Consider the following 14,987-nt stretch of genomic DNA (forward strand, 5'->3'; position numbering starts at 1 on the left):
AAAAAAATCTCTGTTCCTGACCAACTCTTTAATAACACACATATTATTACCAATATTTAAGTATGGACACTAGGGATTACTATAATCATACACATATGTATGACCTTCTATTTGACTGAATTTTTATCCTCAAAGAAGATATCAATTGGGGTACAATCTGGTTGCTAGCTTGAAATGCCAAACTTATAGAAGGATTTCTGATAGCATGTATGGAAAAAACCACACAGTGGCATTTCTATAAATGTGTATGTATAGCTATAATTAATTTCCTTGTGTAATTGTAATTACATGCACAAATACAATACTGACAATGATTTATAGGTGGTAGACTCCTATCTGCAATTTCAGCAACCTTACGTATAATTTTTCTGAGCAGCTGCTTCTTAACAGTTCCTGATATTTGGAAGACAAATTGCCTTACCCTAGTTCTCAAACTAAAACTTTACTTCATCTTAGTAAAAGGCCACTTTCATGACTAGTAGACGTGTGGGAGGCTCAGGAGGCACAAGTCTTGTCATGCTGTCACAGACTATAAAGCACAAATTCTGTGAAATTCAGGTCACTGGCACCTATCAGCCTTCTTTAGTCAGCTTCACATTTATGTAGCTCTAGGGATTTCAGTGGATCTACCTCTGACTTCCACAAGTAGAAATGAAAGGACTATAAGGCCCATATGGTCTAACAAGCACATCTGTTGATCCTCTCCCAAAGCAAATCCTGTAGAAACTTCTATTTACCTGAGATTTCTATAAATAACTGATTTAAAAAAAAAAAAATTGTTTCCTTGAATCAGGATTTCATCATGAAAAGAAATACTTTCTCCTAAGAAGTAAAGAAATCACATAAATCACAGAAAACAAAAGAACCCTGAACTGCAGAGATAGTGTGAAAACATTCAGAAGTCATTGTTTACCTGTTTACTAGTGGAAGAGACTAGAAGAGATGGTAATGAGATTAGAATAGTTTGATAATGAGTGTTACTGATCCCAATGGTCAAATGCAATATATTCATTCCATCTAGATATGTCATTTATTCAGATGCAAAAAAGATTCTTCTACCTTTATCATAAATACTGTTCTTCTATACTCAGATGTTTAATTCCCTACAAAAATGATTTCTTCTTCTGCTTCCTTAACTCACATATTCATTATCCCAAGCATTTCTCTACATTATGTTTCTTCAAAAGTGAATCAGTAGCCTTGTTGCCAGGGACTTTGACTTATCTCTCTAGCTCAGTGAGCTGATGCTTAACCCATTGAATACACTTGCAAAATTATTATGCTCAGCTAAAAATGACAGTAGCCTTTGAGGTTTTTCTTTCACTCACTCTTGTTGAGGGGAGAGATAAAAGAGGCAGGAAATAATCTCATGCAATCTACACCCATGTACAGTTCAGAGGTACTCAATTTTTGCAGTGAAAAAACTCAAGATAACAGGTGAGAAAATTAACTAAAGACAGAAGAAAAATATCCACTCAGGATTTTTAATTATGTGGTACATTATGAACATTATGTCAGCATATAGCAGGCAACAGAGAAAGCAGCAAAATTTTAACAGAATGGAAGTTCCATTTTTTGAAAAATGCTACATCCGAAAGAGAAACTACCCCAGATTATACATGAGGTTAAAAGAATTATTCTAGAAGAATATCTAAAGGAAGACTGCCCTGTGGCTAACAAAATTTATCTTATGTAGTAAAGCAAAAAATAGTCCAAAAGGACAAATCACAACAGCGGATAAACTGTATTTTATGTTGACCAAAGCTTACCTTTGTCCTCATCAATCCACTTTTTTAATTTAAGGGAAATTTAAGAAATTTAAGGGAGGTTTAATCTGAACATCAATGGTGTAAAAAATAAACAAACAAAAATATCCAGAGACCCCCCAAAACCACAACAAAAAAAGTTATATTCTTCAAAAACTAAGAATAAATACTGCATTCCAAAGGAATGGGTGATGTGGTTTTTGGTCAAAGAAAACCAGCATATTAACTTTTAGCTATATTTATGTTCTCTGAAACTCTTACACTTTTCTGGAACAGATATGATTTTGTCACAATAAACTAACTAGAACTACTGAGCGTTATGGAATGAGCAATCATTCCATATTGTATACTAACAATCTTAATTTTATACAAGATGTATAGCAAACTAAAGTGGACACTCACTTGAAGTATCCACCAAATTTAGAGAATAGAATTTTATTTCATCACAGAAAAATTACAAGGTAGAATTTAATGGCATTTAATAAAACTCTGAAGTTTTACGGATTTCACATGAAAAACATAATGCAGTTCTTTCCTGAGGAAAAAAGCGTTCAGAGCCCTAATACAGTTGGAAATCCAATCACATGAAATTACGCTGTTAGAGATGGAATGTATTTCTAAGTGCAACTTTCCACTGTCACAAAGCACGAACATTTCTTGCTGAGAAGTTAAGAACAGCCGACATGCAGCCCAATATTCAGCAGTGATTTTGCTGCACAGGATTCCATGGGAAAGGTAAGGCAAGTGGAAGAAGGGGAGTCACTGAAGTTGAAAGGATGTAGTGTAGCTCAAGAAGTTACACAGGTCAGGGAAAAAGACAGTCAATTCCTTCCCCTCCCTTTTTCTCACTTTCCCCATTCCTCTAGTTACAGGCTACCCGTGACCCTGCCCTATACAGGACTGAACTTTTCTGTCATGCAATGCTTTCTCTTGTCCTTCAAAACCCTGGCCTCATTCTCTTGCTGGGGAAGGGAGGAAGCTTGCTGAGAAGGTGAAGAGGGAAAGGACAGGACCAAGGCCTGAGCCAGCGAGTGGAGAGAAAGACTCAGAGAAGAGTCTTCAGAGTACTACAGCTGGCTTCCTGCGTACTGATTCTTTTGTCAGCAACAGTAGGAGATAATATTTGTATTATAAGGAAGATGAGTTTGCATATTTGCATTTGGTGCATTCTTCTGGATGACAAATATTGCAATTATGGTAGCAATAATATCAGTTGTAGCTAATATTTATTAACAAATGCTGAATCATATCAATCCAAATGGCTGCTAAATTTATCTTTAGACTGCATGTACAAAATCAGAAATAAAATACTTTTCTTTGGTAGCCTGGAGAAATAATAAAAACAAGCCATAAATTCATTTGCTAAAATAATACAATGCAGTAAATCTTAGCTCTATTGTGACTTTCTGGAGTCAACAGACTCCAGAATGCTTTACAAACTGCAATTTACACATGAAGATACAGTAGGTTAATTAATACTTCATTTGCTAACTTTCATTGGTAGTTTGTAGTGGTTCGTTTGAAGACTGCAGAATGACATAATTAAAATATGTTCTAATACAGCAAAATTACTTATGAAAACATTGTGTACGTTTGAATAAAAACAGCCTCATATTTGCTTTGCTGTACAGCTTCCTAATATAACTATCAATTTAAAGAGTTCAAAACAAACAAGGTAGCCTAAACATTTGGAAGCAAGCAATAATACATAGCCTGTCTCATGGCTGAATTGCTGAAGCAGGTATCACAGGCCAGTACAAATACATCAGTCCTAACCACTGCAGCGTGTTCAATGCAATATTCCAGGTCCTCTCCTGAAATACTGTGACTGGAGCCCAGGACAGGTCTACAACAAATAATGGAGAAACTCATACCTCAGCTGAGCTTCACAATTGCTCTATAGAGACAGATGGACATATTATCCTTGGATCGAGATGTAGTATATTATTTCAGGAGTAAGCACAACCATTTTTCTAAGTTGCTTCCAGATGTGGAAAGGTATATCTGAAACAAACATTGGTTTGTGCTGTGCAGATACATGAGATAAATTTGGTCTAACTTAGAGAATCTATACACGGTTTTCATTTTTCATTATACACAGAGTATAGAGGGTACCAAAAGTTCAGATTCAATGGTAATTTCTCTTCCTTAGTGCAGTGGAACTCATAGGCAAAACTTTTCAGCGTATGACAGACCTTACTTACTCCATAAAGTTGCTCAGTACTAAAACCCAACAGAAATCCAGCTGCCTTCTTGCTTTTCCTTACTGCAAATAGATGGTTTTTATAGACATCAAGAACAACCATAGTTCTAGACTAAGACTGTTTTAGGCCTTTTTTCCTGGATTCACATTGATTATGAAGTTCTTGATTACTGAATGAATGTGGAAAAATAAAGACTGTTGACAATAATAGTAAAAAGGAATATTTCTTAACAGTTTACTTCCCTTTATTTACCCTTGTACTGTAAAATGCCTTTTTCCTTTTGAACTGTTTATAGATTAATGAAGAGTCTACCGTTCAAGTCTGCACAGACTGTGAAGAAATGTATTACTGGACATTGCTACTGAAGGATCCATCTTACAGTACTAGCTAGATACTTGTCAGATCAAACCTTCATGTGCATGCACTGTTATGATACAGTATAAATGCAAAGTAATCTTATCTTACAATCAATACAACTGGACAGAATCAGTTTGAAGCTACAGAAGCTAGAAAGGCTTATATTAGCTTCTCTGAGCAGCTAGATTCTACATAGTCATCATAGTGATTTTTCAACATACCAGCAAGGTAGGGAAAGAAGGTTTTCCATATTACAGATACTTAAATAAAAAGCAAAGGTAGAATTTATTCAGCAGTTCAGAAAGGAAATAAAACTCTGAAGAAAGTAATTCTCATCCTTGACAGTTAAGACAGTTTTGTTTCTTCCTGCAAAACCAGGAAGGCAGAAATAAAATAGGAGCACTTTTCCTACAAAATTGGCAATAAAAGACTCCTCCTTCACTCATATGGAGCTGAATACATATGATTCTCCCAGTCTGTCTTAATTATTATACTTATCATAGTAGCACTCAGACTGCCTATCATGCAAAAAAAGTGTCTGGAACATCTGGTACATCCCAGCATGCATGCTTTACAGAAAAACCAGATCTGCATTGTGTTTGCATAGATTTTAGTTCTCAGCATGTACCATTAAACTTTATGTCATTTGTCAAGCTGCCTTCTGCAGCTCCAAGAACAGTTAAATAGCATTTACATCATTCTGTGCTAAAAGGCATGCATTACCAACTTCCTGTGATCAGCAGGAAGAAAATAAAATCAAGTTAAGCAAATTCTGTGAAACAATGACTAACCCTAAACTACTATAACACTTCAAATTATCTTTAAAGTAAAAAGTGACTACTGCTGTAACATTCCCAATGACTACCCTAAACCAGCCATTATTTCTGTTTTACTATGTGGGGAATATTGAAATGAAATAATCCATCTTAAAATTCATTAAAAACTAAGTCTCTTCTACACACTGAATTCTAATTCACAAAAAATTTAGAAGACTCAATAGTTTATAATCTAATTTCTTAAGATATGATATTACAGAATAAAATATCCAATTACTTTGTAGATAATAGGCCCAGAACATTTATCGCCAAGTAAAACCAGATGAGAGATCATTATCTTACTTGAGAATTTAATGTAGTAACCAGCAAATTAAATTTCTGAGCTTCAGAAACTAGTGCAAATCTGAGGCAATAAAACCACGAAGTTGAACACCATGTGGATTTTCAGACTAGGTCTGGAATAAGAACTCCAATATTCCTTTTAGGCAGATGCTGGTTCCCATAGTGCAAAACGTAACTGAGCAGCAGAAAATGTACAGTTCACTAGAGTTTTTTAAAATCCTGAACATCAGTTTAAAGATGGAAAATGCCCTCTATTCAAGACTTTCTGTCTTTTGTTTTATGGGGACAAATGCAAAATGAAAAATTTCTCATGTACATCTGGACTATTGTGCAGGAGTCCTACTTAAGTTAATTTTCTTCAGAATGAGCTCTGGTAATACAAAATAAAAACATATTCAGACTTTATTCTAGTAAACCCAGAGTCTATTCCAACAGTGTATTTCAGCAGTTCTATAATGGATATACTTTTGTGATATTTACATATGCCTCACTATTTAGGCCGAATCTGGTAAACAGTGTCACTTCAGAAGCAAAGCATTAGTAAACATAGGAAGTAATGTTCTAAGAAATACTCTATTGATTAACAATAACAGCCTTGTTAATTGTAATTGACTCTTCCTCAGATTCTGTGACATGTATCACAGAATTGCATATCAATTAAATTAGGGTTATAAATATATCCTGAAAGGGGTAGTGTTTCTTGACAGTAATATTTTACTGCAACATAGCTTTATGCATCACTTTATACCCTGGGCATACTGCCAATATTGCATTACCTAAATATCCATTTTATATAGTAACTCTGCATCCTCACAGCAACTTATGAAATCAGTCTAATTGTTTAATTTTAGGTTCCAAATCAACATTCCTTCCAAAGCATTAATCTAGTGGTGAATCTATGCAATTACCAATTTTGTAAAACTTACGTCTGTGTCTGGTAATTTAAACTACTGTTAAATAAGTGACTTTTTTTTTTTTTTTGTATGTATTTATGCAAGCACTTAGAAAATAAAGCAATAGCTAACTGACACTGTGTATCTCAATTTCTCCTTCCATCATGCCATACTTGTTTGCTTACAAGACACTATCACCTTCCCTTTACTGAAGATGATTAAGATCCTATTTAACATTATCATCTCCATTTTCCAAAGCATTTATCTGGGTTGAAATTTTGATCTATATCCAAAAGTTGCTCTGGTCATGTGTTAAGTGTAGAGGAATTAATGGAAATCTGATTATAGCAGTTCTGCAGTATTGACTTCCATAAAAAACAAAACAAAACACCCCCCTCCCAAAAAAACCCCACCCCCCCAAAAAAAACTAAAGCAGTTTTGTCATCTGAAAGTACTGCCTCCAGACAGCTGAGAAAAAACAAAACACAGACTAGAAGAGCAAGGAGGAGGGAAGTGGACATCACACAATTTTTTTTTTTAATACAAAAGTAGCAAAAGCTGTTTTATGGTGATTTGGTTAGGTAAAGTTCAGAAGTATCTTCTTTTGATTAACCTTAGTCTTGTTGCAGAATGAATTCTCAAAAGAATAAAATCTCATTATCCAAATAAATAAATATATTACAATGCTTATGAAAATCCTGGTAACACCTTTAGATATTAAGGAAATGAGATGTTCTACTTAAAACCTGAATTTCTATTTAGGAACACAACTATCTATTATTTTTCTTTTCCTTTTTGATATCTAAAGCCATTAAATGTTCTTTGATATTTAACATTTTCATTCTGGGTAGTTATCTTTCAGGATAGATATGCCAAACAATTTTTTGCTTCGTTTTTCAGAATTCTTTCAGTATTCAAAGTGGAAAGACATTGTTAATACGAATGATCCTGTACTGGCAAGAACCCACAAAACCTGTGTCAGCAACTCTTGCATATTTGTCAACTCAGTTTCTCTTGTATATTTATAAGGCAGGTGACTAAATGCCCAAGATATTCCGACTCCTATGACTATCTCCTGAAGGACTGCAAAGGTCTGTCTCTAATGTTGTTCAGAAAATTTATGGTGATAAAAGAATTTATACCACTCTGTCAGTCCATGAATAATCATTTTACATGTGTGCTCCTCTGTAATTACTGCACATTATAATAGAGTTTATGAAACATGTACTGCACTGACTTTTTGGGTAAACCAACCACTACATGTAATGTTATCTCCTCCCATGATACCACCCTTTTTCCAGTTTCCTGCATTTCCTTCAGAGCCTTTACAGTTGACATATTATGTCATTAGGTTCTTTTTTCATATTTATTGTGTTATCATACAATATCATATTACTAATTTATCATGTCTGTTTCAAATAGCTGCATTTCTTCTAATACATAATGAAAGCTGCAGAATGAAGAACTGCTCCTAGTCACTGCGACTTACAAACAGAAAGCAGCTGACAAAAAGAATTTTAAACTGTGTATTATAATATTGCAGACATTTAAGATAAAATAATATTGTTAATATGTTAAGTGGTTGTTTTTCTGTATAGAGTGATTTGCAAACTGCTATTCAGAACACAAAGCTCATATGATGGTATGGAAATCATGCAAGATAATACGTCTTCAGTTCTGAAATCACAGTGAATATGTGGCACAGTACTCTTCAAGAGAAATGCCACTTTTATTTTTAAAAGAGTATCCACTTCAGGACTACCGAGTTCTGACTACTTTGGTGAGAGTTGTACATTGCCCAACATCTGCCTCCTTATACTTTCCCCTGAAGGGTATGACTTTTGTCATACCTTTTGCTAGGGTAGAAGGGCAATAGATCTGATTCAATCTGGTGATTTCTTAACAAACTCCAAGCATTAAATTCTGGTTTAACTGAACTAAACTGCAACTTTTATCTCAACTTTGCCAGGAAATTTATTTTGCATTGGAACTTTAAACAGAAGTTGCCTTGATGATCAAAAATAAATCATGTTACAACAGGCCTGACTCTGGGAACTTAACAAATGACTACCATTATTTAAAGGGTGCAACTAGCATCTTACCCCATATGACCCATTTCCCTTTCTTCAGAAGTCAGGTGGGTCAACAGACAATAATCACTCTTCCAAAAAAAAATTTACTAAACCCAATTGATTCATCTACCAAGTTATGAAATATTGTTCAGTTTTTTGCAGACTTGCATAATAATTTTCTCATTCTTCCTAGTAAACTAGCTACTGCTTTTTGCTCTGGATTTGAAATCCTTTTCTTTGACTTTGTGATCCTGATGATCTCTCTAAGACTTTATGGACAGAATAAACATATCCTGATAGACAATCACATGACTTGATTTATAATCTACTTGACTTTCTCTGAAGCTGGGGAAAAAGGCCTTCCACCTTTTCCAAAAATACTAACTTCAAGTGGCATAGGAAAGGGAAACTTAAATTTCCTGAAGACAGAAGAAAAGTATCTGATCTTCAGACTCTCAAATGCTGACAGCTTGCAGCAACAGAGATGAATCAATGGCTATATTTCACCCCTGAGGTGAACCTTCTCAGACTTGATGCAAATACAGTCATCTCCCAAGATTTTGCTCAGAGAAAGAAACACTAGGTAGAAGCCCCAAATGCAAAAAAAGTCCAAAGAAACTTGCTACAAGTCCTGCTTTTTCACTTAGGTCTTTCTAAGAGGAAATTCACCATGATTAGAAAATAAATACACCTTTGAAAACTTCCATACCAAATGTGGGGAGGAAATAGGCCTTTTCTTCAGTAAAAAACTGCCCTGAAGATACTGAGGTTTGAGCACAAAATACTCTGAAGCTACTATTCTGTCATGAGAATGGAGCGGTCTGCTCCCAAATGGTAGGACCATGAGTAAAATCTAAGAATGCCTCTATAAAAGACAATATTACACATGCAAAGCATGAACAGTGAGGACTGATCTCTAAAAGGGTGTTGATTATTTCAGGACATCTGAATCAGTACAGTGAAATTCTGCACAAACCGACAGTCATGAGAACCAAGTGCTTTTTTGTGGTGGCTATAAGAACTGGCTGGTCATTCATCCAATGAATTATATCGTCTCCATAGTTTTTAGTCCAAAATATTTCCTCTATTATCAGTACCAAAAATTCACATTACTAGACTGTGGCCATGATACTGCAATTTAAATAAACAGTAACTCCATTAGGCTTGTCTATTTTTACAAGACATAACAACTGGAGTGGAAATATAAAAGCATGTAAACTAATCTATAACTAATTGTTATCAGAGGCTGAGTATAGGATCCTCAGGAATCTTCGAAAAAATAATATGGTCAAATTAAACTAAACTCAGTGAGACTAAGTAATTAGGAGCACTCTTTTACTTAAAGCATCTGATATAAAATGATCCTCACCTTGCATTTTTCCATTCTGTCTAGACTGTTCTTATGTGAAAGTTATCGTGATACTGACATTAAGCAACCTTCTTGGACTATAAAATACAACATTAAAACGTAAAGTAGAAGAATATGCTTTTATATCTGTATCAGTCCTAAAAGGAAAACATTTTATGTTTTCCATGTACTTTATGTAGTAAGGTTTTTTGTTCTGTACTTACGTGATAAAGTGGAACTGTATTGTTTTCTGCTAGCGAGAAATTCAAGACATCTTGCTGTCCAGGTTCAAGCCTAACATTAATAGTAGATGTTAATACGGATGGACTAATAGGGTAGTTTGGACTGCTTGTGGTTTTGCCCTTTTTTCTTGACCTATGACCTGTGTCCCTTTTGTTGTCTTTTTGTGTCAAAGGCTCTTCTTGGATAACCAGTATCTTGTCATCACTCAGATACCGCAGGAGTGAATTCTCAGAGTCAGTTGTTGGAGGAAAAAAAAAGAAAAAAACATTAGTAAGAGAACAGAACCATTTTGGCTGCATCTGTATTGTCAGCTTGGTTAATTCCCCACTTCATCTGAGACTCTTTCCTCTGCAAACAAACCTATTTGTACTAAGGTTCCAATCAAGAGCAAACTACGTAGTTGGCACAAAACCTAGGCACAGAAAAGATGGTGGTGCATATCCAGGTACTTGCATGACAGACGGTAAGAAGCTAGTCCACATCATATGGCTTGTGTAACAAAGAAAATATAAATACAGCCAAAAGGTTTCAGTGAAATGTCAAAGATCATCAGTTGGTACTATTAGACTGGAAAGAGTCATGTGAATTGTGAGGGCTTGCACTGGACTTGGTACTACCTTTACTGACAGCCTTTGCCATTTGAGGTGAAAGTCAGCATACACGTAAAATACTTGTAAATTATATCAAGCAGCGAGCATCTCTGGGACCATTCCAGAGACAAGGACTGTAATTACAAGGAACCTGACAAACTGGAATAATGGTCTTAAGATGTGCAATATACTTGGGCACAATTTCAAAATGGGAACTGGCCAGGCAACAAGTCTGAGGAAAGGAATCTGTCCATAACAGTGAAATACAAACTAAACATAAATCAACAGATTTGGAATAAATTAGAAAAGGCTTGTGCCTTAAATGAAAAGATTACTAAAAAAAAAGTAGTTTGAAATCCTGTATTAATTTTCAAGAGTACCATTCAATTTTGTCACATTGTAAATAGTCAAGTTGAACTCTCAGCTACCCACACTGTGCCTACAAGATTCTGAAAAAATAGTATTTATTTAAGAACCTTTAACAATTGGCATAACAATAAACATATTTGCACATTTGAAGAATATTCTTTTGAATGATATAATTGCTTTTTAGCAGAGGAAAAAAAGGAAGAAAGGAACTTTGCTATCACCATGCTTCTTCCAAAGTTCATAACTCCCACTAGAATCAATAGAAATTTATATGATTAGGACTGCTGGTCTGAACACTGACAATACAGTTGCTGATTCTCATTTCAAATATTCATTCATACTAATCAAAATGTGTCTCAAAGGACATTACCCTATATCTATAACATCACTTGTTGCTTTCTAGAACTGTGAAGATTAAGAACTGATTGCTATTAACATATATCTGAAACTTATAAGTATTTTTTCCCTTGATGTTTATCTTTCTTTGTACTAGAATTAGATAGAGTAAATCCCTCCTACTCATACACAACTTTTTAAATTTTCAGAATAGAAACACAGAAACCCAGATACTAAACAGGCTCTTCTATATTCTCTGTGGCACTCAAAATAGATTTCTTTCCTGTGATGATATCTTCAATCTTCTTAAGTAACAAACTAAAAAAATGTCTTGGAGAAGAGCAGAGAAAAAAAAAATACTCACCTCTGCTTCCCCTCTTGTACATGTTTTGTTCTTTTGACTCCCCTATCCAACTGTACTCAGTAGGCATAGAAACAGGCCTTAAATCTCCTGGAAAAAATTCAAGATAAACCAATAAAATTTTTGAAGACTAAAAATAGGAGACTGTAGAGTAAACAATGCTTGTAAATGACAGACATGACGTGACCCTTCAGAGCAATCCCTTTTATCAGTGCCTGTACATTATTAAAGCTGTAGCATTCAGGAACAATTAAATATCGTATATGCGGGATTCTCCTCTTCATTATACCAATCTGAAGGAAAGTACCACTGACTTTGGTGAAATTACTTGTATACGTAAAGCTGATTACAAATTTATTTTTAAACTCTGTTCTGTAAAAACTTGCTCACTCATTAAATAGGTGTTTTGGAATAAAGAGAGAAGCAGTTTTTAAATGGACTAATATGTGTTAGTAAAAACCAGAAAGACTATTAATACACATACAACATTACATATCTATCAGTTAAACTGTAAAACCTATTTGACCTGGAAAATCGCATGGTGAGTAATGAGGGGATCTCATTTCAAGGAACGTTAATTTCAAATGCCTTAAAAAGAAAACGTGGAGTGCAGTTTGGTAACAACAACAAAGAAGATTCAGACATTAGGGGTTTAATTAATACGATTTTATGGTACTATGGCTGCAAGATATTAATGTGCATTAGTCATTCCCTACAAGAGTATCAGTAGAACATTGATAGCAGGCAATTAAATGAGGAATACTACAAAACTGACTACAAAGCATTAGCACTTTGGCCTTGTCAGTGTGCATTATCATCACAAAACACAGAAACACACCCTCTAGATTATGGGTTCAGTTCTGTCTGACCCATGAAGCCAAAGACTCCTTTTTCCATGTGCCAGCTGACTAAAATTTAGTGTGTTTCTTTAGCACTTGAGCAATTTTTTTTTGGAAGTAGTTTGCTACTGTTCTGTTTCTAGGATAATTATAGAATTTATATGTGAACAAGAGTTTCTTTTTCATTATCAATATCCCCAGGTTGATTAAAGTGATAAAGTATTTTCTGGGGATTATTTGTATGCTAATATAGTTTTCTATTCACCATTCTTCCAAAATACAGCTTTTTAGCTATTAAAATATTAGGAGGCTTTAGGAACAAACAGGTATATAAGACAAGTATGCTTCTGGATAACATGATTTTCTGAAAATTGAAGGGATAACATACCTAGAGTACTGAGATTTTCCCATATTATACATTTGCTCATACCATAAAAGTTAGTGTATAACTAACTGTATGGAAAATATATGTAGTTTCCCTGTCTGCCTAACAGTTGAAACTACCTTTAACTACAAATACATTATTCAATGCCTAATCTTAAATTTGGCCTTGGAAGAATAATATTAATTAAGGACACCCCCCCCAATAAATCAAACAAAGGGAAGAATTAGTAATATGTAAAAGAAGGCAAAACAAGTAAAGATTATAAATTAAAAACAAAAATATGAAAATAAGAATGCACATAACAAATGAAGATCAACATAATAAAGCTTAGCAGTATTTCTGGAAAGAGAAGGTCTGAAGCTCTGAAGAGATTTGTAACACAAACGCCAGATACCACAGCATAATCGACATCAAAAGTAGAAATTTAGGACAGGAAACACACATGCCGAGCAAAGCAACTAGTGATTTTGCATACTGCTTATTTTACTTCCAAGTTCTTTCCCAAACAAATGTAACCTATAAACTGTTTTAACATTGCAACTTGGATATTTTTCAGAGGAGTAGAAAATTACTGTGTACAAGTATACCAGTATAAACTGAAAGAAAAAACCCCAAACATTTATTATGTTTTTGCCTCTTCAACACAAATAGAGGAGATTTGATATGCCTTGCCACAAGAACTCTAAACATCATAGCATGTTAAAGTTGAACTAATAGCAGAGTATAACTCTTGGTAAAAAAAAAAAAAAAAGAAAAAGAAAAAGAAATGCATTGCAGCAATGATAAATACAAGCTTAATTTTCACAAATGGTTTGAGAAAATGGACTTATTTGCCTTCTTGGATTTTGGATATATTATCAATACTGAGGGTCTCATCTGCCTGAGAACCCTTCCACCTACCAGCTGCAACAGTGACTGGTTTCTAATATTTGCTTTAATTCTGGTAAGTCCATAGCAGCAATTTCTGAACTGTGGTTTGTGTGAGTCCTGACAATAATGAGAGCATCTGCTTAACCATGAAAGACTTCAGAAGTTCTATTTTCCTTACTTTGCCCATGGCTATCTGGTTCCAGCATCAGATATGTGTTTATTGGATCTACCATAAATCCTGTCTTTCCACTGAAAGACATATTGTCACTTTGATGATTCAAATATACATCTTTAAGTCAAAAAGTACAAGCCATTCTACTACAGTAGAACAAAGTTTGGATTTGGAAGTCTGTTAATTGACATATTAATTTAATCTGTAGTTTAAAAAATTTCGAAATAAAGGCATATTCCTGAGACTTTAAGATCAAACACCTTCTGAATTTTCAAAGTTACAGAAAATCAGAACTGTCTATCATAAACACAAGAAAAATCTTGCGTATTTCTGGGATCAGGCACAGAGCCCAACATTTTAAGTCATCATGCAGCATGAATTTATGAAAGCAAGCCAAATACATCCATCTGGCTCTAATTTTAATCACAGTTAAGATTTATCTTTCATTCTAATTTTATTATAAAATAATGTCACCTATCAGGGAGAGAAAGACTGATATTACTAGTCTTAAGATGGAAACCTACTCTTCCATGTTACAGCTCTTTCAAGCATCAAGTATATGACCGTACACGTTACCAAAAATATCCTATATGTAACAAAGATCTATTAAAATTTCCCTATGCTGAAAAGGTAGTGTGTATATATATGTGATCCTGTCCATTTTACAATTGATATTTTGCCATTTTTTACCATAAAGCCAGCTATAGTTAGCAAAATACAAAACCAGGACAAAAGTTCTGTTTAACTGATAAACATAAGATTGTTTTCAAACTATAAGAATAACAAAAACAGAACAACACTTGGAAAGTCGGATGTCCTTTGTTGGGAAAGTCTAGCTACAGTGAATTATCACTCTCTAGCTGCAGTGAACTATCACTGCAGCTTCAAGTAATTTGAAGTATCCTTGCAGCTGTCATATTTTTCCGACTTGAATTCTACTCTCTCAGCTCTCCAAACAGCAGGTGAAATTACTTTAACTGTCACTCATTAGCTGATCCAAATAACATGAAATTAAGTATCATTCAAAATTTTAAGTATGCACTGCAGAATAAATCTATAACTAA

At 34.4% G+C, this 14,987-nt stretch overlaps 1 protein-coding gene across 1 annotated transcript in view; it reads right to left on the bottom strand.

Moving 5' to 3' along the window:
* LOC142043039 (connector enhancer of kinase suppressor of ras 2-like) overlaps positions 1-14,987 on the bottom strand; it is a 207,787-nt gene that overhangs the window by 42,806 nt on the left and 149,994 nt on the right. Inside the window, exons 12-13 of the mRNA XM_075053707.1 lie at positions 11,662-11,747; positions 9,983-10,237 (exon numbers count right to left, since the gene is read on the bottom strand). Of these exons, the coding sequence (XP_074909808.1) occupies positions 9,983-10,237; positions 11,662-11,747 (341 nt within the window). The remainder of the gene's footprint in view (positions 1-9,982; positions 10,238-11,661; positions 11,748-14,987) is intronic.

This window comes from Buteo buteo, chromosome 22 (assembly GCF_964188355.1).
Source record: "Buteo buteo chromosome 22, bButBut1.hap1.1, whole genome shotgun sequence".
NCBI lineage: Eukaryota > Metazoa > Chordata > Aves > Accipitriformes > Accipitridae > Buteo > Buteo buteo.